The 27,039-nt window shown below is 46.4% G+C and overlaps 1 protein-coding gene and 1 pseudogene across 1 annotated transcript; one reads left to right on the top strand and one right to left on the bottom strand.

The window, feature by feature from the left end:
- The first annotated feature begins 7,991 nt into the window (after nucleotides 1-7,991).
- LOC127044474 (olfactory receptor 52B2-like) lies at nucleotides 7,992-8,957 on the top strand (annotated as a pseudogene).
- Nucleotides 8,958-23,984: 15,027 nt separating this feature from the next.
- On the bottom strand, nucleotides 23,985-24,950 carry LOC127047279 (olfactory receptor 52B2-like). The gene has a single exon (XM_050945435.1). It carries the CDS (start codon nucleotides 24,948-24,950, stop codon nucleotides 23,985-23,987), a length of 966 nt encoding a protein of 321 aa, XP_050801392.1.
- Between the last annotated feature and the right edge of the window lie 2,089 nt (nucleotides 24,951-27,039).

Here is a 27,039-nt window from a genome sequence, read left to right as displayed (position 1 = left end):
CTGGGAGTGGCTGGCTCACTACAAAAGCAATTTTCCCTCTCTTGGTATTGATACCTCCTCCTCAATTATTGGGAGTGGACTACATCCACTCTGACTGAATTGTCCTTCTCATGACTGTTTCTCCACTTGTAAGGTAATCCCTTCTCTTCATGTGCCAGCATGTTTATGTCTGCATCTGTAATTTTCACTCCATGCATCTGAAGAAGTGGGTTTTTTACCCACGAAATCAAAAACAATAATATAAAGTGAGCACTGTGCACTTTGTACTCTGTGTTGTAATTGAAATCAACATTGAAAATGTAGAATAACATCCAAAAATATTTAATACATTTCAATTGGTATTCTATTGTTATAAGTGCAATTAATTGTGATTAATTTTTGAGTTAATTGCATGAGTTAACTGCGATTAATCGACAGCACTAAATATTTCCCATGTGGAACTGTATCAAATGCCTTACTGAAATCCTGGTAGATTAGATCTTCTGCATTTTCTTTGTCTACAAAATCAGTTATCTTCTCAAAGAAGGAGATCAGGTTGGTAAGGCCTGTAGTTCCCCAGATCACTTTTCCCCCTTTTCTTAAAAATGGTAACTATATTAGCAATTCTCCAGTCTAAAAACGACTAGGATGGTTCTTTCGGCTCCCAGGACTGTGAGTCATCCTGTTACCCCCTTACTCCAGGATCAAATTTTTCATGTGAACGTCCCCCAACCAGGAGATGTTTTCTCCTTGAAAGGATACAGATGGCCGCTCCCCGCTTGGGGTTATCATGAAACAGTCATTTGTCTCTGTTCATAGGCCGGGCAATCCTGTTTGTTGTACAGTTCCTTTATTTACCTCCAAGTGGTGTTGACTGCAGTTGTCTCTCATAGTTTTCCACTGATAATCTTGGGCTGGAGCAAGGCTGGAGAACGGAGTCTGGCATTACATCTTCACCTAACCAGGGTGGGGTGACAACACCCTCCTGGAAGTGCCATCACCTAGACACACTGCCCTGGTGACTAACTTCGACTCCAAGTCCATAAAGCTCGCTGTGAATTGCAATATGTTATGCTATTACCCAGACATGCATTTTGTAATGGTTATGAAGCTTGACAAGTTACAAGCTTTCTGCACACACCTTACATGCTACTCTTTATGGGTCAATATTCCGTAATACTTGAGTGCTTTCTAGTGAGTTTGTCAAGCCTGAAACAAGACCTGTTTTCAAGGAACTCTTTGCTGGGGGCCTCAGTGTTACAAGGACCTTTCTAAATAATGAACGAAAGGAAAAATAATCAGAACAAACAGGTGAGAGGAAGAAAAGGTTAATTCTCTGCTGCTCTTCACCACCTGAGCAAGTCACAGAGGCAGGTCCCTGGGGCTCCGTGCTGGCTCTGAGCTCCCCCTGGGATTCCCAGGGCAGCAGTATAAATATCCCTGTACCTCAGCCAGGGTCAGTGCAGATTCCCTGCCGCCTGCAGCTCCCCGACCCGGTCACAGGCAGAGATTCCTCCTCCCCAGCTGGGGCCGGAGCCCGGTGAGTCGTTTGCATGGAATGAATCTGTGAAGGGGAGAATGGAAACATGAAACCTGGGAAATGTTGAGCTGGAGTTGGCTAGAATGTGGGTGTGTAACTCTGACTGCAGGGGCAGGACGGGAGCCGAGGCTCTGAGATACACTCCTGTGACTGCGCTGAGGTTGAGTGTTAGGAAGCGGTTGCCAGGTTACCCTGATCCACTCCCACGAGCGTCACTGGGGGTCTTGCTGTTGAACTCAGTGGGCTTTGGACTGGGTCATTCTTAGATATGTGACTGTAGAATAAATCTCATTGGAAACCTACTCATGCCCTCTGGTACTCTACACCCCAAATCCTGAGGCCTTCACTCAGGCAACACTTCCATTAACTCCATAAGAACATCAGGACTGGGTCAGGTCTGGTTGGTAGGAATCAGCTGGTTTCAAGGAGCTTAGCTGTGAATGTCAGAACTGTAGAACCCAGGAGTAGCCGATTATCAGGGCTGCTTAGATACTGATGTCCCACCTACTTAGGGTGACCTCCTCTCCCTATGCTGAATGCAGGACACCTGGTAAAATTGCTCGTATTCAAGGGAGCTCCATGGCAATCAATCAGAACTATGCAGTGCAAATGTTCAAATTAACAACAAGTTGACTGAGCTCCTGTTAAAAACAAATAGGACATAGTTGTTTTCTTTGTAACTATCTTCTTCTCTTTAAGGCTTTAGGGTTCACACGGGGCGGGGTGTCACACACAGCCCTACCCGCCCACACACACACACGAGGAAAAGTAACACACACACATTCCTGTACACCTCTCTCACAAAAGCGGGGGTGACTGACCAACCGACCTGACCCTCTTTCTCTGGCACACTATACCTTTCATGCCTGCCTGGACCCCGGGATGCATCTGCCTCTTCTGCTACCTTGCACCAAGTCTTTGCAAGGTGATAAAGAAAACTAACCCCCCACCCAAAAGCCGGGTCTTGATCAGGCTCGTAATTACATCAAGGCCTTAGGCCTCAATCGTACTAACATATAGCAGAGTAAGAAAAATGATTAATTACTAACCCACCTGAGGCTCACTCTCTGATTTTAGTATACACTATCCTAACACTACTATCATAACACTTTATATTACTAAATGCTGCTAAAATAATTTATGCTGCTATATGGAGTTAAAACTGGAAAATCTCTAAAATAACCAGTCTATCACTGCCAAAGAGACTAACAGCTGTTGGGTCATTATAGTTTATTAAGTAGCTCATGTAAGCATAAAATATAAATCAAAATAACTTGACTAACAGAACAAACAATATGTATTTTTGGAACATAAGTTCCTCAAAATTGCTTGAGAAACAGCTACTCAAACCTCAAGAAAAGAATAACCGGGGTGTCAAGGTCTTGGCAATAGAAGGAGCTTCCTAAAAGGAAGTAAAAAGGACAAGCTTTACAATTTTTAGCTTTTTTGCAATAATTGTTTTGAGAAAATGTCATGTATTAACCGAATAAGGTAATGAGGAGTGTATAAGCTCATATGATAATTTGTGGTTTTAGGCTTTATAAGCACAGGTATCACTGCTGTAAGGTAGAGCGAGTTACCTCTTGCTCGAGGACCTGTCGTCTCTCCATGCATATGCATGTATTCTCTGATTAATCAATAAGGGAGCCTCAGGCTGTCTGATCAACTCAACTCGTTGGTGGTCATTTTCCACGACAAAGACAACATGTGGGGGCAAAGGGGGATGCAAGGTCACATACCACCCCCCCCCAATTTCTGCCAGGGTTCACACCAGAATGTGCCCAGCAGCAGCCTTTCAGCACAGACCTGGAGGGAAGGGACGAGAGCTGCTTCCAGTTGCAGGGGAGTAGGGGGGACAGGGAAGGGATAAGAACATAAGAATGGCCGTTCTGGGTCAGAACAAAGGACCATCCAGCCCTATACCCTGTCTACCGACAGTGGCCAATGCCAGGTGCCCCAGAAAGAATGAGCAGAATGGAGAATTAGCAAGTGATCCATCCCTTGTCACCTACTCACAGCATCTGGCAAACAGAGGCTAAGGACACCATTCCTGCCATTCCTGGCTAGCAGCCATTGATGGTCCTATCCTCCATGAATATATCTAGTTCTTTTTTGATCCCTGTTATATTCTTGGCCCTCACAGCATCCTATGGCAAGGAATTCTACAGGTTGACTGTGCATTGTGGGAAGAAATACTTCCTCTTTTTTTGTTTTTAACCTACTGCCTATTAATTTCATTTGGTGACCCCTAGCTCTTGTGTTATAAGAAGGAGTAAATAACATTTCCTTGTTTACTTTCTGCACACCAGTCATGATTTTATAAATCTCTATTATATCCTCCTTTAGTCATCTCTCTTCCCAGCTGAAAAGTCCCAGTCTTATTCATCTCTCCTTGTATGGCTCCATTCCATACTCCTAATCATTTTGTCGCCCTTTTCTGAATCTTTTCCAATTCCAATATATCAATTTTTGACATGGGGTGACAACATGTGAACAGGATATTCAAGATGTGGGTGTACCATGGATATATAAAGAGGCAATATGATATTTTCTGCATTGCTATATACCCCTTTGTTAATGATTCCCAACATTCTGTTCACTTTTTTGACTGCGGTTACATACTGAGTGGATGTTTTCTGAGAACTATCCACAATGATGTCAACATCTGTTTCTCGAGTGGTAACAGCTAATTTACACCCCATCATTTTTTATGTATAGTTGAGATTATGTTTTCCAACATGCATTGCTTTGCATTTATCAATACTGAATTTCATCTGCCATTTTCTTGTCCAGTCACACAGTTTTGAGAGATCCTTCTGTAGCTCTTCGCACTCTGTCTGGGACTTAACTACCTTGAGAAGTTTTGTATCATCTGCAAAATTTGCTACCTCACTGCTTATCCCTTTTTCCAAATCATGTATGAATATCTTGAATAGGACTGTCCCTGTACAGGTCCCTGGGGGACATCGCTATTTACCTCTCTCCATTCTGAAAACTGTCCATTTATTCCTACCCTTTATTTCCTATCTTTTAACCAGTTATCAATCCATGAGAGGGCCTTCCCTCTTATCCCATGACAGCTTACTTTGCTGAAGAACATTTGGTGAGGGACCTTGTCAAAGGTTTTCTGAAAATCTAATCTAAGTACGCTCTATCCACTGGATCCCCTTTGTCCACATGCTTGTTGATCCCCTCAAAGAATTCTAGCAGATTGGAGAGGCATGATTTTCTTTAGAAAAAACATGTTGACTCTTCCCAACAAATTATGCTCATCTCTGTGTCTGACAATTTTGTTCTTTACTATAATCTCAACCATTTTGCCTGGTACTGAAGTCAGACTTACTGGCCTGTAATTGCTGGGATCACCTCTACAGCCCTTTCTTAAAAATTGGTGCCACATTAGCTATCCTCCAGTCATTTGGTACAGAAGCTGATTTTAATGATAGATTACAGACTACAGTTAGTAGTTCTACAATTTCACATATGAGTTCCTTCAGAACTCTTGGGAGAATCCCATCTGGGCCTGGTGACTTATTACCGTTTAGTTTATCAATTTGTTCCGAAACCTTCTGTAATGACATCTCAATCTGGGAGAGTTTCTCACATTTGTCATCTAAAATGAATGGTTCAGGTTTGCGAATCTCTCTCATATTCTCAGCTGTGAAGATTACCTGGCTCGTGGATTTGCAGAGCACATCTTTTCTCTTCCTTGACGTTTCCCCCTACTCCCCCACTGCAGGCCACCAAACGTATCCCAGCTGCCTCCTGTCCCCTGGCTACAGTGAGGGCAGGAAAGGGTTAAATCCTGAGGCAGCATTGTGCACCAGGACCCTGAGAAGCTGCCTACAGGGGCTTTAGAGATACAGGATAGAGAGGTGGCTCAGCAGGGGAGGATGCCTAGGGGATGGATCAGACCAGCAACCTCAGGGGCAGAACCCAGGGTCGGGGGCTGGGGAGTGAAGAGGATGCTAGGCCCCTGCCCTGAGGGCTGCTGTGCAGCCTGCAGATTTATGGCATGACCAGGCTGGCAATTGCTTCCCCCTCCACCCCCCGCCACTCCAGAGCTTAGCTGAGGGGTGGAGAGGCTGCCCCGTGCCAACGCTGTGTGGGGGCTTTGGCACATGCAGGTCTCAGCACCTCCTGGCCAGTGCCCCAGGCCAGAGGGTCTGGGGCTTTCCCTGGGCCCCGACCCAGCCAGAGGCAGTGGGGGAAGGAAGGGGCCAGCTGGCTAGTCTGTTGGTGAGCTGAGTGCTCTGAAGAGGGGCTGGTTCTCTGCACAGCGCTGGGAGCAGAATGTGCCCCGCTGCGGGGGACATGGAGGAGCAGTGGGGCTGGGTGAGGGGAGGGTGAAGGGACAAAGCATGAGGGGGAGCACGTAAAGGGCTGATGGGTGGGCAGCAGAGGCAACATGTAACCACTGCCTGGTGCCTGCCCGCACTTACCAACCACTGCAGCTCGCAGTGTGCAGCCAGTGACAATGGGAAATGGGATGGGTGGTGGGACCCTGTTGGCTGAGAGCTAGCACGTAGGGGGTGCTCAGCTGAGGGTGCAGCGGGGGGGTGTGCTCTGTATGCTGCATCTTTGCCCTGTCACCAGCTTGCACCCCCACCCCCATTATTGGGCCTAGACTCCCCCACTCACCACTGGTAGGCGAGCATCTGGGGAGCAGGGATCTGGCCAGCAGCAGGACCTGCTAGTATGGATGGGGGGAGATAGAAAATACAAGACAATTTACCTGCTTGAAGAAAAAGTTGAGACACTTGCAGGAGGGCTTAAATATGAGACTATCCCTTTAAAAATGGGACGTTTGGTCCCCCTACACCTACTGCAGCTGTAGTTGTCTGGAGCAGAGCCACCAGCTCAGACAGGCTTAAAATGCTGCTTTCGCGCAACTGCACCGCTGTGGTGAGTTAGTGGAGATGCTCTGCGCTGATGGGGGAGAGCTCCCCGGTAGCGTAGTTAATCCTCCTCCCCGCGAGGCTGTAGCTATGTTGACACAGGGGGTCAGCTTGGTGTTACTATGTCGCACACGGGTGAGGATTTTTCACAACCCTGAGCAGTGCAGTTATCCCCATATATGTCTGTAGTGTGGACCAGAGATTCACTGAGATTGTCCCACATATTTAGGACCCAATCCTGAAAAAAAATTGCAACTTTACTCAGGTGAGTATTTTCATAAAAGTCAATGGGAGTTTCTTGTGAATGAATTTACTCGTGGGCTTGAGTGTTGGCTGGGTCAAGGCCTCAGAGCCAGTAGGATCCAGCAGGAGGATTGTGAAGGAAAGAGGTTCTGCTCTCATCCTGTTACTAACTGGGAGTGACTCCTCAGTACTGAGTGTAAATTGGTGTAAGTGCCAGAAGAACCAGTCGTCTGGCTGCTTTAACTCACTTTCCAGTCACCGCTTGAGTCCTGGAACAACTTTAGCTAATGTGCAGAGGAGAGATTCTGCTGTGGGCAGCAACACCAGGAGAGTGCGTCCTGCTTCACCTGGGGCCAGAATCATCCAAACCATCTTCCTTCTTTTGGAATGGAGATGTTATGTCAGAGCGGCTGTACATAACTTATTGTGGTTTACTGGTGTGGTTAAATGTTCGGCTGTGTGTGTGTGTGTTCTCTCTCTGTCCTGTCCCAGCTCTGCTCAGACAGTTGGCACAGCAGACCTCAAGTGAACTACCGAATGACCACAAGAACCGTTTAGGTACGAAGGCACCCAACCAGGTTTATTGTCAATGAAGCACGGCACCAATATCCCTCAGACTGTACATGAACAGTAATACATGTATGCCCATTAGAATGAACTAGCTTAGTGAACAGTGGGACTTTCCATTCCTCCCTAGGCTACACAGAGACACTCCTTTTGAGGCTCCATTTCATACATCAATATAAACAAGTCACATACTGACACTCTAAAGTAGCTAATTCACACTCTCTGATGTAGCTGGTTACCACCTATCACCTAGTACACTTGATCATATCTTTAGGATGGGTCACCATGTTCCTGTTATCTGTAGAGAAAGAGTTGGTATGGAGATGTTCTGGTATCACCCTTCTGAAATGTGTTTACGTGAGTGCTCTGTGCCCAGCACCTCTTAGAAATGAGTGATTTTCAAATATCAGCCCTGTGCTAGCCAGATTCTGTGAGCAGGGCCTGCCTCTAGCTCACAGTCTAATTTTGCTTTATATCAACAAGGCTTTGACCGTTACTTTAGCCCAGGCCTCAGGCCTTATACTAGGCCTCTAATACAAGGGTTTATGTCTCAGGCTCTCTTCCTACTACAGTTCCCCAGTATGAGAGTGTTACTGGATTTACGGTCACACATGAAAGGCAGTTGTCTCACAATGAAGTTTTTGATTGTTTCTATGATTCTCTCAACAAATGCAGTCCAGTCCTAGCTGACACTCGAGTTCTCACTGATTTTCTCTTTTGCTGTTAGTTACTGGAAACTGAATAGAAGATCCATGTGATGGTAAATGATGAAAGCTGACAATCACACCATTTTTTACCCTGTAATTTTTATCCTGATCGGCATCCCAGGTACGGAAGGGTCTCATTTCTGGATCGCCATCCCCTTCTGTCTTATTTATGTTGCATCACTTTTTGGGAACTCTCTCCTACTATTCATCATATTAACAGAACAAAGCCTCCATGAGCCCATGTATCTTTTTGTGTCTATGCTGGCCACTGCTGATCTGCTGTTATCTACGACGACAGTGCCCAAGGTGCTGGCTGTATTCTGGTTTAGGGCGGGGGAAATTTCTTTTGCTGCCTGCCTGACCCAGATGTTTTTCATACATGTCAGTTTTATTGCCGAGTTGGCCATCCTACTGGCCATGGCGTTTGATCAGTACGTTGCCATCGGCAACCCCTAGAGATACATTTCCTTGCTAACCAAGTCTGTGATCGGGAAGATGGGTCTGGCAGTTGTCACAAGAAGTTTCTGTATCATTTTACCTCTCATCATTCTCATGAAGCAGCTGAAGTTCTGCAGAACCAACCTCCTGTCTCACACCTATTGTGAGCGTATGATCATAGCCCGGCTGGCCTGCGACGACATCACAGTCCACGTCTGGTATGGGGTAGCTGTGGCTATTTTAGTAATTGGTTCAGATATTGTGCTCATTGCTGTATCATATGGGTTGATCCTCAGGGCCGTCTTCCTGCTCCCCTCCAAGGAAGCCCGGCTCAAGGCTCTCCGCACCTGTGGCTCCCATGTCTGTGTCATACTGATGTTCTACGTGCCGGCCGTTTTCTCCTCTTTATCACACCAGTTTGGGCACATCATCCCGGGTTATATTGTCAACTTATTGGCCAACCTCTATGTGCTCATTCCCCCCATGTTAAACCCCATCGTTTATGGAGTGACAACAAAAGAGATCCTGAAACGGGTGATCAATCTCTTTTATCGATGCTGGAGCAGAAGCTCAGTACCGTGCTAAAGGAGGAACACAAAATGCTTTGAGACTTGGAAATTAAAGCCAAGTTTTCATTAGAACTCTAGGGGTATTTTTACTATGTACTTACACTGTGTAAGCTCGAAAACTGGTCTCTCTCATCAACAGAATTTGGGTCCAATGAAAGCTCTTTACTCCCCCACTTTGTCTCTCTAATATCCTTCAACTGACATGGTACAACAACACTGCACACTGCCACAGAAGGCAGCCAGACCAAGTGAGACTTGTTTTAAGTTGAAGGGAAATAGCAAGACAAGAAAGAACAAAGATAAACATCAGCATGAGAGAGAGCACAGTGTGTGCATCTCCTTTCTGACAAACTGCAGCTGAGCTGGACTCAATGGAAACAGAAAGCAGCAGCTAAGGAAGCTATGCCATAGGCCAGTGGGAAGTGCACTGGGCTGCACATTGAAAGAGAGGGGCTCTAGTGTTGGTTCTGCCACAAACCTGCTGTGTCACCTTGGGTTAGTTTCTTTCCTTCTCAAACTCCTAAATCCTTCTCAGGGTCACAGCTTTGCCGGCCTCCGTCCCTCATTCCATATCCAAGGCCTGCGTCCCATGGACTTTGTGTTATGCTGCCTCATGGCACATTTTGCGTGGATGGGCTCGGCTTCCCCATGCTGAACTCGCTCTCTTCCCTACACTCGTGGCTTCGTAGGGGTGGCTGGGTGGCAGAGAGACCAGGGGGTCCTGTGGCCTGGTGCCTGGGTAAGGGGCTCATTTGCACATGATCTCTGGTCCCCCTGACTGTGGGAGAGATAGAGGAAGAATAGAATCGTGTGTGTGCGATTAGCTGTTTCTTACCTCGTGCTAAAGGACTGTTTTGCTGCTGAGGAGAACATGCCGACTCCTTCTGGGGCTTGGAGGCTTGTTTGACCTTCTGCTAACGTCACACAACATCCAGCAGAAATACTGTGGGAATCTTTTTTCCTTTATTCTCACCTTCCATTCCTGCAGCTGTTGAGAAGAAATGTCTGATAAGAACATAAGAATGGTATATACTGGGTCAGGCCAAAGGTCCAGCTAGCCCAGTGTCCTGTTTTCCAACAGTGGCCAGTGCCAGGTGCTTAGGTGGGGTGAACAGAACAGGACAAACATCAAGTGATCCATCCCCTCTCAGCCCATCCTGGGTTTTGGTGGTCAGAGGTTTTGTGACACAAGCAGCAAGGGCTTGCATCCTCAACCATCTTGGCTTATTGTGATTGATGGACCTATCCCCCATTAACTTATCTAATTCTTTTTTTAATCCTTTGGCCATCACAACATCCCCTGGAAATGAATTCCACAGGTTAACTCTGTGCTTCATGAAAAAAATTACTTTCTCTTGTTTTTATTAAATATACTGTTTATTTACTTTGTCAGGTAACCCTTGGCTTTTGCATTGTGTATATAAGTAAATAACATGATTTTATAGACCTTTGTCATATCCTCCTTTAGTTATCTTTTCTAATCTGAACAATCTAAGACTTTTTAGTCTCTCCTCACATGGAAACCATTCTATATCTTTAATCATTTTTTGTTGCCCATCTCTGAACCGTTGCAAGTTACACAATAACTTTTTTGAGATGCGGCTACTACAACTGAACACACTATTAAAGACGTGGGTGTACCATGGATTTATACACTGGCAATATGATATTTTCTCTCCATTTTCTAATGGTTCTAAACAGTCTATTAGCCTTTTTGACCACTGCTGTGCTGAGAGCAGAAGTTATCAGAGAACTGTCCACGGTGACTCTATGATCTCTTTACTGAGTGGCAATAGCTAATTTAGACCCCTTCCTTATATATGAGAAGTTAGGATTATTTTTTTCCAGTGCACATCATTTTGCACTTATCAATGATGAATTTCACCTGCCATTTTGTTGCCCAGTCATCCAGTTTTGTGAGATCTCTTTGTAACTTTTCTCAGTCAACTTTGGATTTAACTATCTTGAATAATTTTGTATCCTTGCAAACTTTGCCACTTCACTGTTCACTCTCTTTTCCAGATCATTAAGGAATGTATTGAACAGCACTGGTCCCAGTAAAGATCCATGGGGGGACCCTGCTGTTTACCTTACTCTATTGTGAAAATGGACCATTTATTCCTACGCTTTGTTTCGAAGATTAGGGTTGAAAGAGAACTCAGGAGGTCATCTAATCCAACCACCTGCTCAAAGCAGGACCAACCCCAACTAAATCATCCTAGCCAGGGCTTTGTCAAGCCGGGCCTTAAAAACTTCTAAAGACAGAGATTTTACCACCTCCCCAGGTAACCCATTCCACTGCTTCACCACCCTCCTAGTGAAATAGTTTTTCCAAATATCCAACTTAGACCTCTCCCACTGCAACTTGAGACCATTGCTCCTTGCTCTGTCATCTGCCACCACTGACAACAGCCAAGCTACTTCGTCTTTGGAACTCCCTTTCAGGTAGTTGAAGGCTGCTATCAAATCCCCCCCATTCTTCTCTTCTGCAGACTAAACAAGCCCAGTTCCCTCAGCATCTCCTCATAAATCATGTGCCGCAGCTCCCTAATCATTTCTGTTGCTCTCCACTGGACTCCCTCCAATTTGCCCACATCTGTTCTGTAGTAGGGGGCCCAAAATTGGACCCATTACTCCAGATGTGTCCTTTCCAGTGCCGAATAGAGGAGAATAATCACTTCCCTTGATCTGCTAGCAATGCTCCTACGAATGCGGCCCAATGTCCCATTATCCTTCTTGGAAAGAAGGGTGCACTGCCAACTCATATCCAGCTTCTCATCCACTGTAATCCCCAGATCCTTTTCTGCAGAACTGCCGCTTAGCCAGTCGGTCCCCAGCCTGTAGAAATGCCTGGGATTCTTCCATCCTAAGGGAAGGACTCTGCACTTCTCCTTCTTGAACCTCATCAGATTTCTTTTGGCCCAATCCTCTAATTTGTCTAGGTCACTCTGGACCCTACCTCTACCCTCCACCGTTTCTACCTCTCCCCCCAGCTTAGTGCTATCTGCAAACTTGCTGAATGTACAATCCATTCCATCATCCAGATCATTAATGAAAATGTTGAACAAAACTGGCCCCAGGACCGACCCCTGGGGCACTCCGCTTGATACCAACTGCCAACTAGACATTGAGCTGTTGATCTTTACCCATTGAGCCCGACGATCTAGCCAGCTTTATATCCACCTTATAGTCCATTCATCCAGCCCGTATTTCTTTCACTTGGTGGGACGAACACTGTGGGAGACCATATCAAAAGCTTTTTTAAAGTCAAAATATCTACAGCCACTAACCGTCACCTACAGACCCCAACTAAAACCTCTCCAGCACATCATCAAGGATCTGCAACCTATCCTGAAGGACGATCCCTTATTCTCACAGACCTTGGGAGACAGGCCAGTCCTCACTTACAGACAGCCCCCTAACCTGAAGCAAATACTCACCAGCAAGTGCACCCCACAGAACAAAAACACTAATCCAGGAACCAAACCCTGCAAGAAACCCCGGTGCCAACTCTGTCTGCATATCTATTCAAAGGACACCATCATAGGACCTATCCACATCAGCCACAACATCAGGGGCTCCTTCACCTGCACATCTACCAATGTGATGTGTGCCATCATGCGCGAGCAATTCCTTTCTGCCATGTACATTGGCCAAACTGGACAGTCTCTACGCAAAAGAATAAATGGACACAAATCTGTCATCAGGAATTACAACATTCAAAAACTTCAACCTCCCTCAAATTCGGCCTGAATAAAGACTGGGAGTGGATTGTGTGACGTTTCAATCTGTGATGTTATGAAAGCATCTGATGAGTGTGAATATAATGTAACTAAAACATGCTTCATGCAAAAGGTCTCTTGTAAGGTATCATTACAAAGCGTATAATCTACTGAGCTGGTCATCCTATTTGAATAAATGTATCACTCTTGTATCTGAAACTAGAAATATGAAATATAACTCTGAGGTCTTATTCTAGTTATGCAAAGTGTGGGCCATTAATGTTGATTTGGAATCTTAATGTCTCCCATTAATCAGGACAATTTACTGTAAAGATGGCTCTGTTTTACTTGTAAGTCTTCCTATATACTGTGTGCTGGCAAGTGGGTAATGACGTCTTAAAGTGACATGTGATCACGTCACCTGAACTGGAATTCATCTTTAACCTGATGTTTTTCCACTGAGAAGGAGGGGGTGGGAACCCAGAGAGAGGCAAAAGGATTCTCACCTTATGCAAAAGATGTATAAGTGGGTGGAACAGAATAAAAGAGGCGTCAATCATGAGGAATCCCCTAGCTACCACCAGAGTTGGAACAAGAGCTGCACCAGGGGAAAGGATTCTTCCCAGACTAGGAAAGTGCCTAGTCTGTGACAGAAGCATACTGAAACATCTCTGAGGGTGAGATTTTATCTCTATTCATTTTTCTTACTGCATTAGGTTTAGACATGTGTGTTTCATTTTATTTTACTTGGTAATTCACTTTGCTCTGTCTGTTACTACTTGAAACCACTTAAATCCTACTTTCTGTATTTAATAAAATCACTTTTTACTTATTAATTAACCCAGAGTATGTATTAATACCTGTGGGGGGGTGCAAACAGCTTTGCATATCTCTCTATCAGTGATATAGAGGGCGAACAATTGATGAGTTTACCCTGTATAAGCTTTATACAGGGTAAAATGGATTTATTTGGGGTTTGTGCATCTGAGCATTAAAGATAGGAACACTTCTTAAGCTGCTTTCAATTAAGCCTACAGCTATTAGGGGACATGGGTCAGACCTGGGACAGAGTTTGCTGCACACTAGCGGGTCTGGCTCAAACCAGGCAGGGCACTGAAGTCCCAATCTGGGAAGACAGGGAAGGCAGGGGCAGAAGTAATCTTCGGACATTAGTTGGCAGCCCCAAGGGAGAATCTGTGATCCAACCCGTCACAGATGGGTCATTACAAAACTTAATTTTGCCTTACCAATTTTCCCCTACAGTTACTCATACTTTCATGTCAACTGTTTGAAATGGGCCACCCTCATTACCACTTCAAAAGTGATTTTCCCTCCCTTGGTATTCTGCTGATAATTAAATTGTCTTGTTAGTCTGATCCCCCACCTGGTAAGCCAACTCTCATCTTTTCATGTACTATGTATAAATATATCTGCTTTTGTGTTTTCCACTCCATGCATCTGATGAAGTGGATTCTAGCCCACGAAAGCTTATGCCCAAATAAAGGTGTTAATCTCTAAGGTGGCACAAGGACTCCTTGTTGTTTCTGCTGATACAGACTAACACAACTGCCACTCTGAAAGATATATCTCATCCACCACTTTCCCCAAATCCACAGAGCCAGTTATCTCATCATAGAAGGCAATCAGGTTGGTCAGGCATGACTTGCCCTTGGTGAATCCATGTTGACTATTCCTGATCATCTTCCTCTCCTCAAAGTGTTTCAAAATGGTTTCCTTGAGGACCTGCTCCATGATTTTTCCAGGGACTGAGGTGAGGCTGTAGTTCCCCGGATTTTCCTTCTTCCTTTTTTTAAAGATGGGCACTACATTAGCCTTTTTCCAATTCTCCTGGACATCCCTCAATTGATGTGTGCATCTCAGTGAACTGTAAATTCACAACCTGTTTAATTTTCTACATTTTTCCAGTAGCTTCTGTTTTGTAACCCTAACCCGAACCCTACCCCTACCCCGATGGAGGTTTGTACCTCAATGAACTGGAAGTTCACAGCCTGTTTAGTTTTCCCCATTTTTCCAGTAGCTTCTGGTGTATGTGGGGGGGTCCCTCTGGCTCAGGGAGGAAGGAAGGAGGCAGAGAGTTAGTTACAGACCCTGTAACACACCAACTCTAGGTTAGTTGCCTCTTGCTCCCACTGTACATCACTGAAGAACAAGAGAAAAGGATCCTTCCTTTCTCCCCTGGCCAGTCCTGTAACCCCAGGGAAAAGTATCTGCCTGGCAGGGAGATGTAGACCCTGAATGACATCTGTGATGGGATAGCCGGGATCGCTGTGCCCCCTGTGCCTCACAATGCTTTGCTAGTGACCAGCAGAAAACCCCTCCCGGTGCTGTTATCACTCAGCACAACAGCATGTGGAGCCCCACAGCCTGCTAGATTGCATGACTGTTCAGAGAGCCACTCATGCATCACACAGGGAAAGGCACCAGAGCCAAGACCCCTACATCTCCCAGCACTGTACATCAGGAATGTACAGTCTTGAGCAGTGCAAATGTATTGTTTCACCACTTCATCAATGGAAAGTGGAACGTTTTGCTACACACTTCATACAAACAGTAAAACAAATGCATTGACCATAAATGATAGTTTTAAGTAATATTAAGTGATAGGCAAACAGTCAGATTAGTTACTAAAATAAAAGAAAATATAAGAACACCGTCTAAACTCTCAACCCTGTTAGACTGGGCAACGTCTAGATTAAGCAGTTTTTTCTCACCCCACTGGATATTGCAGTTCATAATAGACAGATGATAGAATCACAGAATCATAGAATCTCAGGGTTGGAAGGGACCTCAGGAGGTTCTTGTCCAATCCCCTGCTCAAAGCAGGACCAGTTCCAACTGAATCATCCCAGACAGGGCTCTGTCAAGGCTTTTTAAAAACCTCTAAGGAAGGAGTTTCCACCACCTCCCTAGGGAACCCATTCCAGTGCTTCACCGCCCTCCTAGTGAAATAGTGTTTCCTAATATCCAACCTAGACCGCCCCCACTGCAACTTGAGACCATTGCTTCTTGTTCTGTCATCTGTCACCACTGAGAACAGTCTTGATCCATCCATCCAAGGAATGGAAAACTTGTCTTATGAAAGGAGACTCAAAGAGCTTGGCTTGTTTAGCCTAACCAAAAAAAGGCTGAGGGGGGATATGCTTGCTCTTTATAAAGATATCAGAGGGATTAATATTAGGGAGGGAGAGGAATTATTTAAGCTTAGTACCAATGTAGACACAAGATCAAATGGGTATAAACTGGACACTAGGAAGTTTAGACTTGAAATTAGATCAAAGTTTCTAACCATTAGAGGAGTGAAGTTCTGGAACAGCCTTCCAAGGGGAGTAGTGGGGGCAAAAGACATATCTGGCTTTAAGACTAAGCTTGATAAGTTTATGGAAGGGATGGTATGATGAGATAGCTTAATTCTGGCAATTGATCTTTGATTATCAGCAGGTAAGTATGCTCAGTGGTCTGTGATGGGATGTTAGATGGGTTGGGATCTGAGTTACTGCAGAGAATTCTTTCCTGGGTGCTGGCTGGTGAGTCTTGTCCACATGCTCAGGGTTTAGCTGATTGCCATATTTGGGGTCGGGAAGGAATTTTCCTCTGGGGCAGATTGGCAGAGGCCCTGGAGGTTTTTCGCCTTCCTCTTCAGCGTGGGACACGGGTCACTTGCTGGTGGATTCTCTGCAGCTTGAGGTCTTCAAACCACAATTTGAAGACTTTAATAACTCAGACATAGGTTAGGGGTTTGTTATAGAAGTAGATGGGTAGGATTCTGTGGCCTGCTTTGTGCAGAAGGTCAGACTAGATGATCATATTGGTCCCTTCTGACCCTAAATTCTATGAGTCTATGAGTTTTTGGAATCTCCTTTCAGATGGTTGAAAGCATCTATCAAATGCCACCTCATTCTTCTCTTCTGCAGACTAAATAATCCCAGTTCCCTCAGCGTCTCCTCATAAATCATGTGCTCCATCTTCCTAATAATTTTTGTTGCCCTCTGCTGGACTCTCCAACTTTTCCACATCCTTCTTGTAGTGTGGGGCCCAAAACTGGACACAGTACTCCAGATGAGGCCTCTCCAGTGTCGAATAGAGGGGAATGATCAAGTCCCTCCATTTGTTGGCAATTCTAATACTTATGCAGCCCACCCTTGAAAAGGATTTCACCCTTGAATCCTGGGCCAGTCCCTTCATTCTTCTTAGTCTCCTTGTTTCTTGCAGCGTAGGTGGTGGCAGGAGAAATGCTAAGTGTGGGGCCCCTGTGTCCTGTTTTATACCCTCAGTCCCATGTGCCTGGAGAGCACCAGTCCAGGCATGTTTGGAGGCATTGCTGAGTCACTGGGAAAGGTTTAGCAGTTCCCCTGGTGTGGCCTCATACAGGTGAGTCATTGAATTGTAGCTCCCTTGCTGAACAATGGCTGTTGACAGGCTGTTTGACACCCCACCTGAGCACTGGTTACTTTCCTTGTTGTTGTCTCGGAGAGGTAACATCTGGCTGATCCCGCAACTTACAGCATGTTTTAGAGATGACCAGACAACACAATTCTTGTACCTTCATATGCACAAAAAATCTATATATATAGCTAGAATAGTGGCTTTCAGCAGTTCATTACCTTTCCCTTGATAGCTCACATTGCATGATTTTTACGGAAGATCACAATTAATTATAACTGAGGAATATGGGGGTTACAGAATGCTCTCTTAAGGTATAAAATGCTGCAAAATCCACACAGGCTTTGAATCAGGACTGTGACTCAGGACATCTGGGGTTTATCCCCAAGCTCTGCCAAGGGTCTGCTGGAGAACCTTGCTCCACCACTCATAGATCTGTGATCACAGCAGCAAGAACAATACTAAAACTATCACCACAGTGAAACAAACCCGGCCCCCCCTGCACTCCGGCTCTCTCCCTGAGCCTCACGAAGCCTGGCTGACAGCGGAGAGAACACCATCGCCTGCCCAGTCATCGCCGCCAACCCCCGCATCATCGAGTCACGGTGAAAACCCCCAAGGTGAAGGAGGAGTTTGTGGGGAAGCCAGAGGGCCCTGCACCCCAACTCCGCAGTCAGCTGTCACTCTCAGCCAGTGTGTAAAACAGAAGGTTTATTTGTCAAAGGAACAGAGTGTAGAACAGAGCTTGTTAGCACAGAAATCAGTGACTTTCAGCAAAGTCCATCTTGGGAGGACTCCAGGCCAGACTCCTCTCCCTCCAAGTCTGCCCCAACAGATTGCCCAGCTTCCAGTGGCCAGACTTGCAACACACCCGTTGCTCGTCCTCCTGGTCTTTGTCTCATTTCCTGGGCAAAGTGTCACCCAGTTGCATCCCACTCCTGCGTCTCAGGTGACAAAGAGCACCAGCTATTGCTTATGAGCAGGCAGCTAGAGCCGCCTCACCATGTCCCGAGGGCCTCAGCAAAAGTCTCACATCCTTATTCCCACCACATAGGCATTGGTGCAGCACACAGGGAAACTGAGACACACACACAGTATTCATGCAAAACTGTGAGACTCGAATAGGCTCACGTACAACATAATAAGGAGGAAAAAACAACATTGTTAGAGCTGAGTTCTAGCACCTAAGGGCCCTGTAAACCAAACCAAAAGACCTGCGGTCCCTGATGCCCAGACAGTAATGGATGCAGAGTCAAACAGGCCCAAGGCAGCCTTCTCTCCTGGCGCCCTTTACTATTGCCACCAATCAAGTCTGCGCTGAGAAGAGAAATTCTCTGCCTCCGCCCTTCACTGACAGAAGCAATCAGGACAGTCTATCTGGTGGCTTTGGTCAGCACCTGTGACTTGGCTTTTAAAAATCTGGACGGTGGTGCAGCGGGGTTAAGGCAGGCTCCCTGCCTACCCTGGCTCTGAGGGGCTTCCAGAAGCAGCCAGCATGTCTGGCCACAGGCAGGGGGTAGCCAGGGGGCTCCCCGCATTCTCCTGACCCCAAGTGCCAGCCCCACAACTACCTTTGGCCGGGAATCGTGGCCAATGGGATCTGCAGAGTTGGCTCCTCTGGACTGAGACAGCACGCACCATGCAGCGCCTCCTGGCTGTGCCTCTGCCTAGGAGCCAGAGGGATATGCAGGACGCTTCCAGGGGCCGTCTGAGGTAAGTGCTGCCTGCACCCCAAAACTTGTCCTGCAGCCCAGCCCCCTACCTCAGTCCAGACACCCCTCCTATACTCCAAACCCTTCATTCTTGGCCCCTCCCCGGATCCTGCACCCTCAGCAGAGCCCTCACCTTCTGCTGCACCTCCAACCCCCTGAGCGAGTGAGCAAGGGCGGGGGAGAGTGAGCGAGGGAGGGAGCAGGGTTGGATGGAGCAGGGGGCAGGACCTTGGAGAAGGGGAGGGGCAAGGCAAAAGTGTTCAGTTCTCTGCAGTCAGAAAGTTGGCATCCCTATCTGCCACTCCTGTTTGGATGCTGAGCTTGTGTCATCCAGGGTCTGGTTTTTCACAGCTGCTGAGCACCTGCCACTCCAGTGGCAGAGAGTGGGAGCTGTGAGAGATCAGCACCTCTTGAAATCTTGGCTGAGGTGTGTCTCAGGTTGGGGGCTAGAGAAAAGAGGCCTCCCAATTCAGCAGCTCACTTTTGGATAGTGCCAGCTCCATTTTTGGTTTAATGTCAATGCTCACCGTACACAGGGGCTGTGCAGTAGGTCAGCTTTGCACCTTGGTGGAGGAACATGGGAACCACCAGATTGGATGAGAGTCGGGTCCATTGAGCCCAGTAGCCTGTCTCCAGCAGTGACCAGCACCAGATGCTTCAGAAGAAGCTGTGAGAATCCTATAGATTCATAGATTCTACTACTGGAAGTCACAGGACTATAAGGTGCCCCAGGACTCTTTGCTGCTTATAAGCTTCTTGTAACTCCCATATTCCTCATTTATATATAATTGTGATGTTGCTTATAAAGCAGGACATGGGAGGTGTCAGGGGAAAGATTATGATAAGCTGAAAGTCACTATTCTCTCTAAATATGGATGTTTTAGTGTCTATGAAGTTACGAGACTTGTGTTTTATGGTTGTCACTAAAACATGCTGTAAGGTGGGGAATCAGCCAGATATTAGCTTCCCAAGGACAACAGCAAGGAAAGTAACCAAGACCCAGGTGGGGTGTGAAATAGCCCATCAACAGCCATTGTCCAGCAAGGGAGCTACAATTCAATGACTCACTTGCATGAGGTCACACCAGGGGAATTGCTCAACCTTGCCTGGAGACTCAGCAGTGTCCCAGACATGCCTGGACTTGTTTTCTCCCAGCACATGGGACTAAAGGTATAAAACAGAACAAAAGGACCCCACACTTGGACTTTCTCCTGCCCCCACCTATGCTGCAAGCAACAAGGACACTCAGAACCCTGAAGACTCCAACACACGGGACTGGTCCAAGTTTCAAGGGTGAAATGTGTGTGCTATGAACTGCAGTATCCTGTGTGGTGATAAAAACTGCTTAATCCAGGTGTTGCCCAGTCTAATAGGGTGTATACTCTGTGTTTATATTTTATATTATTTTCGTGACAAAAGCTGATTTCTTGGCTATCACTTATAATCACTCAAAATCTATCATTTGTAGTTGGTAAACGTATTTGACAGTTTGTCTTTACCAAGGAGTTTGCTTGAAGCGTGTGGTAAATCTCCGCAGCTGTTGCAAGGGCTGGTGTATATCCACTTTCCATTGATGAAGTGGGGAACCAGTTAATAAATGTGCACTGCTCGTCTTCAGCAGTGCAAGTTGGTGTATTGCTGAGGTAGAAGGCTGGGAGCTGGGAGGATTTGGATGGGGCCTTTCCCTGTGTGATTCATGAGCGGCTCTGGGAGCATACATGCAATCTAGCGGGGGTAGGGGGGAGCTCCACATTCAGTTGTGCTGAGTGACAACAGCACCTGGAGGGGTTTGCTGCTGGTCATTAGCAAGGCATTGAGAATGACAGCCCAGGCTGCAGAATTCAGGGGGCCCCGCCCTCGCATCATCCGTCCCCCAAGCCCCCACCCTGTACCACCCCTTCCCCTGCGTCCCAGTCCCACCCCTTGCTCCCCAATCCCCTGCCCCCCACTCATGTCTCTCCACCCCCTCCCTCTGTCATTCACCATTCTGGCTGTAAGCATTGGGAGGGCTTAACCCTCCAACTTCTATAAGTGATGGGGCCATGGGCCTTGGCCCCCCACATTCCGGTGCCCCAGCGTCCAAACCTGAAACCCTTTAAATCAGCAGCCACTTAGGAAAATGTTTGTCTGGAGTGCAGGGGACTGGACTAGATGACCCATGAGATCCTTTCCAGCCCTGCAAGTCTAAGATTATCACTGGGTAATGTCCCCTTGGTGTTTCAGGTCAGGTCGACTGTCCTGATCGCTTCTGTCAGTGAGGGGCAGAGTCAGAGATTTTGTCTTCTCAGTCCAGACTTGATAGGCTGCAATAGTAAAAGGTGGCAGAAGAAAAGGCTGACCTTGGCGTGTTTGACTCAGTCTCCATTACCGTCTGTGTGTCAGGGACCACAGGTCTTGAACATCAGTCTAGAGGGCCCTTAGGCACCAGGACACACCTGTTACAAAGTCATTACATTATATGTGAGTGTATTTGATTCTTACATTTTTGCATGAATACTGTCTGTGCCTCAGTTTCCCTGTGTGCTGCACCAATGCAGAGGTGGTGGGAATACAGGTGTGTGACTATTGCTGAGGCCTTTGGGGTCAGGTGACATCGCTCCAGCTGTCTGCATGTAAGCGATGGTCGGTGCCCTTAGTCACCTGAGAGCCAGGAGGGGAATGCAACCATGTGACAATTTGCCTAGGAAGAGAGACACAGACAAGGAGAAGGAGTAATGCACATGTCAGAGGTCGGGCCACTGGAAGCTGGGCAGTCTACTGTGGGGGACTCAGAGAGATGGAAGTCCAGGATGTCTGTCCTGGTCCTCCCAAGATGAATTTTCTGAAAGACAGGGGTTTTTTGCTAACAAGGTCTGTTCTTCCTCTTTCCATTCTGTCTGAGAGTCACGGCTAACTGTGGAGTTGGGGTGCAAGGCCCTCTGGCTTCCCCACAAAATCCTTTCTTACCTTGGGGGTTTTCAACATGACTAAAAAGACTTACTCATAGACTCACAGGTCAGAAGGGACCAATATGATCATCTAGTCTGACCTCTTGCACAAGGCAGGCCACAGAACGCCACCCATCCAATAATATAACAACCTCTAACCCAGGACCGAGTTATTGAAATCCTCAAAATTGGTTTGAAGACCTCAAGCTGCAGAGAATCCACCAGCAAGCGACCCGTGCCCCACGCTGCAGGGGAAGGCGAAAAACCTCCAGGGCCCCTGCCAATCCGCCCTGGAGGAAAATTCCTTCCCGACCCCAAATATGGCGATCAGCTAAACCCTGAGCATGTGGGCAAGACTCACCAGCCAGCACCCAGACTTGAGCTGTTCAGCTTAGAAAAAAGACCTGTAAGGGTGAATATGACAGAGGTCTATAAAATCATGCCTGGCGTGGAGAAAGTGAATAGAGAAATGTTATTTACTTTCTCACAATATACAAAACCAGAGGATACCTGATGAAATTAATAGGCAGCAGATTTAATACAAACAAGAGGACATATTTTTTCACACAACAGAGATGTAACCTGGGGAACTCATTGTAAGAGGAATGAAGTGATGGCCAAAAGTACAACTGCATTGAAAGAAGAACGAGACACATGGATAACTGGGGAAACAAAGAAATAGAACAGTCCATGGAGGATTGATCCATCAACGGCTATTAGCCAAGACAGTCGGGCAACTCTTACTGAACTGGAGAGGCAACGTAGTGACAGAGGATGTGGTAAAAGCTGAAGTGCTCAATGCTTTTTTTGCCTCAGTTGTCACTGGCAAGGTCAGCTCCCCGACTGCTGCACGGGCAGCACAGCATGGGGAGGAGGTGAGCAGCCCTCAGGAGTGAAAGAACAGGGTAAGGACTGTTTAGAAAAGCTGGACATGTACAAGTCCATGGGTCCAGACCTAATGCATCCAAGGACGCTGAGGGAGTTGGCTGATGCGATGGCAGAGACATTGGCTAGTCTCTTCAAAATTTTTGGGTGATCGGGGGAGGCCCCGGATGGTTGGGAAAAGGCAAATCTAACCATATTCTAAAAAGAGAAGGAAGAAAACCCGGAGAACTACAGACCAGTCAGCCTAACTTCAGTCCATGGCAAATTCCTGAAACAGGTCCTCAAAGGATCCATTTTGAATCACTTGGAGGAGAGAAAGGTGATTAGGAACAGTCAATATAGATTCATCAACGGCCAGTCATGTCTAACTAACCTAATTGCCTTCTGTGATGAGATAACTGGCTCTGTGGATATAGGGAAAGTGCTAGATGTGATATATCTTGACTTTAGCAAAGCTTTTGATATAGTCTTCCACAGTATTCTTGCCAGCAAGTTAAAGAAGTATGGGCTGGATGAATGGACTATAAGGTGGATAGAAAGCAGTGACCCTGAGAGGGATTTAGAAGTTTGCATCTATTTGTGGAAGGTGCTGTAACAAAAATCAAGTGAATGTGTTCGATCCAGGGGTGACTGGGTATAATTCTAGGGCCTGTGTTATACAGGAGGTCAGATTGTGGTTCCTTCTGACCTTAAACATTATGAATCACCATGTTTGCTGTTGGGTGGTGTGTGGGAGACTGTGCTGCCCTAGACATGTCCTCTTGGGGTGGATCTCCAGGTCGAGGAGGCCCATGGTGACACAGTAAAAGCCACTCCTGCTCAGGTTCTGGGCTGTGCAGTGGAGGGCCATGTAATCCCTGTGCTGTCTTCCTGAGGATACTTTCTCCTAACTTCCATGCTGGCCCCAAAGTGTGCTCACTTTGCCACAGAGAAAATTAAGAAGGAAAGAAACGAACCCAAGGTGACACAGCAGATTGGAGGGAGAACGAAGTCTAGAGCCCCTGTCTCCCAAAGTTCAGCACAGTGCACTTCGCATGCTGTATAGCACCTCTCCCTTGGCTGCTGCTTTCCACGCACACATCGTGCTCTCTCTCTCTCTCTCATGGTGACTTTACGCCTGTGCTTTCTTGGTTTGCGATTTCCCTTCAACTTAGAACAGAGACTTATTCAGTCTGGCTGCTTTTTGTGGAAGTGAGCAGTGTTGTAGCCATGTGTATCCCAGGATATTACAGAGACAACATGAGGAGGAAAGAGCTTTCATTGGACCCAAATTCTGAGGTGAGAGAGACCAGCTTTCGACCTTACGAAGTGGAAGGACATAGTTCAAACATCCCTATAGTTCCAATGAAAACCTGGCTTTAATTTCCAAGTCCCACAGCATTTTCTGTTGCCTCCTTTAGCTCAGCAGGGAGCTTCTGCTGCAGCATCGATGAAACACATTGATCACCCGTTTCAGGATCTCTTTTGTTGTCACCCCATAAACAATGGGGCTTAACATGGGGGGAATGAGCACATAGAGGTTGGCCAGGAGGTTGAGAATATAACCTGGGATGATGTGCCCAAATTGATTTGCAAAAGAGGAGAAAAAAGCCGGTGTGTAGAACATCAGCATGACACAGACATGGGAGCCGCAGGTGTGGAGAGCCTTGAGCCGGGCTTCCTTGGTGGGGAGCTGGAATACGGCCCTGAGGATCAGCCCATAAGATACAGCAATGAGCACAGCATCCAAACCAATTACTAAAATAGCCATGGCTACGCCATACCAGACACTGACTGTGATGTTGTTGCAGGCCAGCCGGGCTATGCCCATGTAGTCACAATAGTTGTGAGGCAGGCGGTTGGTTCTGCAGAACTTCAGCTGCTTCACAAAAAAGATGACAGGGAAAATGAAACAGAAACTTCTTGTGACAACTGCCAGCCCTATCTTCCCAATCACAGACTTGTTTAGTATCATGGTGTATCTCAGGGGGTTGCAAATGGCAACGTACCGATCAAACGCCATGGCCAGCAGGATGGCCGACTCAGCAATAAAACTGACATGGATGAAGAACATCTGGGTCAGGCAGGCAGCAAAAGAAATTTCCCCCGCTCTAAACCAGAATACAGCCAGCATCTTGGGCACTGTCGTGGTAGATAACAGCAGATCAGCAGCGGCCAGCATGGACAAGAATAGATACATGGGCTCATGGAGGCTTCGTTCTGTTAGTATGATGAATAGTAGGAGAGAGTTCCCGAAAAGTGTTGCAATGTACATCAGACTGAAGGGGATGGAGATCCAGACATGAGACTCCTCCGTACCCGGGATGCCGGTCAGGATGTAGGTCATGGGGTCAGAAAAGGTGTGATTGTCAGCTGGCATCATGTGCCATCATTTGGATTTTCTGTTCAGTTTCCTGTTACTAACAGCAAAAGAGACAATCAGTGAGAAGGTGAGTGTCGGCTAGGACTGGACTGCATTTGTTACAGTGTGATGGGTTCCCCCCTGGGAACCACATGGAACTGGGGTTTCATGGAGCCTTCTGACTCCCCCAGTCTGTGCCCCCTCTCACACTGTGCTGCTGTGACAAGCTGCAGACCTGCTCCCCATCTTACACTTACACCAGCATCCACACACGTAGGGACACACCCTGCTGCAGTTACATGCAGGCTCTAACCAGCCACTGCATGAACCAACAATAGAGAGGCTGCAGCCAAATTAACCACCAGTTTACCAGATTCGTACCCCCCACTGGAGTGTAAACCCAAAATGTTACAGTCTTACCCTGTGCAGAGAACTGTACAGCGTAAGCTCATAGAATTCGCCCCCTCCCTGAATGTGGAAAGGAATATACAACAGCCTCTGCCAGTTGAGCTATGATTTTCCCAGGCACTTCATTCCAACTCACTAGTGTAGATAAAGCAAAAACACCTTTATTAACTACCAAAGATCGATTTTAAGCTCCAGATCTTTCATACACAGGTTGGAAATCCCTTTAGCCTGGGTCCAGCACTTCCCCCCAGTTCACACTTTGTTCCTCGGGTGTTTCCAGGAGTCTTCTTGTGTGGAGAGTGAAGAACAAAAGATGACGCTATATGCTGTAGCTTTAGCATACGATGGGAACCCTCTGTTTCAAAACTTGTTTCCCACACCAGTTTGTTGAAAGATTCAGATATCTCAAGATGGAGTCCAGAGTCACATGGGCTGGTCACACACCCCTGCAGAGTGATAGCAGCCATTATCCATAGGCTGTCTGGAGCACTCTCAGGAAGGCTCATCAGGTGGGAGAGAAGTTTCTACTAAGACCTATTGTTTCCCCTAATGGGTCATTGGCTTGAATAGCCCCTTCCGGAGCAGCTATCTAGACTGAAGGCATCTTGCCTAGTGGGCGTAACCAGGTGTAACCACAATTGAAGTACAGATACATAGTCAATATTTATAACTTTAGATACAAAATATGTATGTGCACAGAAATAGGATAATCATATTCAGCAAATTAGAACATTTCCAATGACACCTCACATGATTTATCTTATACACAAAATGCATCACAATTATATCATAATAATATCACCGTGAAGAATATGGGGTGCAGTGTCACAGACAGAATTGTATCAGAGGGGTAGCCGTGTTAGTCTGGATCTGTAAAAGCAGCAAAGAATCCTGTGACACCTTATAGACTAACAGACTTTTTGGAGCATGAGCTTTCATGGGTGAATACCCACTTCGTCAGATGCATGTAATGGAAATTTCCAGGGGCAGGTATATATATGCAGGCAAGCTAGAGATAATGAGGTAGTTCAATCAGGGAGGATGAGGCCCTGTTCTAGCACTTGAGGTGTGAAAACCAAGGGAGGAGAAACTGGTTTTGTAATTGGCAAGCCATTCAGAGTCTTTGTTTAATCCTGAGCTGATGGTGTCAAATTTGCAGATGAACTGAAGTCTCACCACAAAGGGAAATAATCCTTTTTCCCTTCCCCCCTCCAGATGCTCCTGGAGAGATACACAGACATAAGCTCTGTGAAACTACACAGAGTGACTCCCCCTCTCTGTTTCCAGTCCTGGAAGCAAAAAGTACTTTCCTATTCCCCCAGAGGGAATGCAAAGTCAGGCTAGCAATCCAACACACAGATCTCCCCTTGACTTCTTCCTCCCACCAATTCCCTGGTGAGTACAGACTCAATTTCCCTGAAGTAAAGAAAAACTCCAACAGGTCTTAAAAGAAAGCTTTATATAAAAAGAAAGAAAAATACATACAAATGTTCTCTCTGTATTAGATGATACAACACAGGGTCAATTGCTTAAAAGAATATTGAATAAACAGCCTTATTCAAAAAGAATACAAATCAAAGCACTTCAGCACTTATATTCATGCAAATACCAAAGAAAAGAAACCATATAACTTACTAGCTGATCTCTTTGTCCTTACACTTAGAAACAGAAGACTAGAAAGTAGAACTACTTCTCCAAAGCT

Source organism: Gopherus flavomarginatus, chromosome 1 (genome assembly GCF_025201925.1).
Source record: "Gopherus flavomarginatus isolate rGopFla2 chromosome 1, rGopFla2.mat.asm, whole genome shotgun sequence".
Classification (NCBI taxonomy): domain Eukaryota; kingdom Metazoa; phylum Chordata; order Testudines; family Testudinidae; genus Gopherus; species Gopherus flavomarginatus.
The sequence above is the reverse complement of the archived record's forward strand: the minus strand, read 5'-3'. Positions and strand labels throughout refer to the sequence as shown.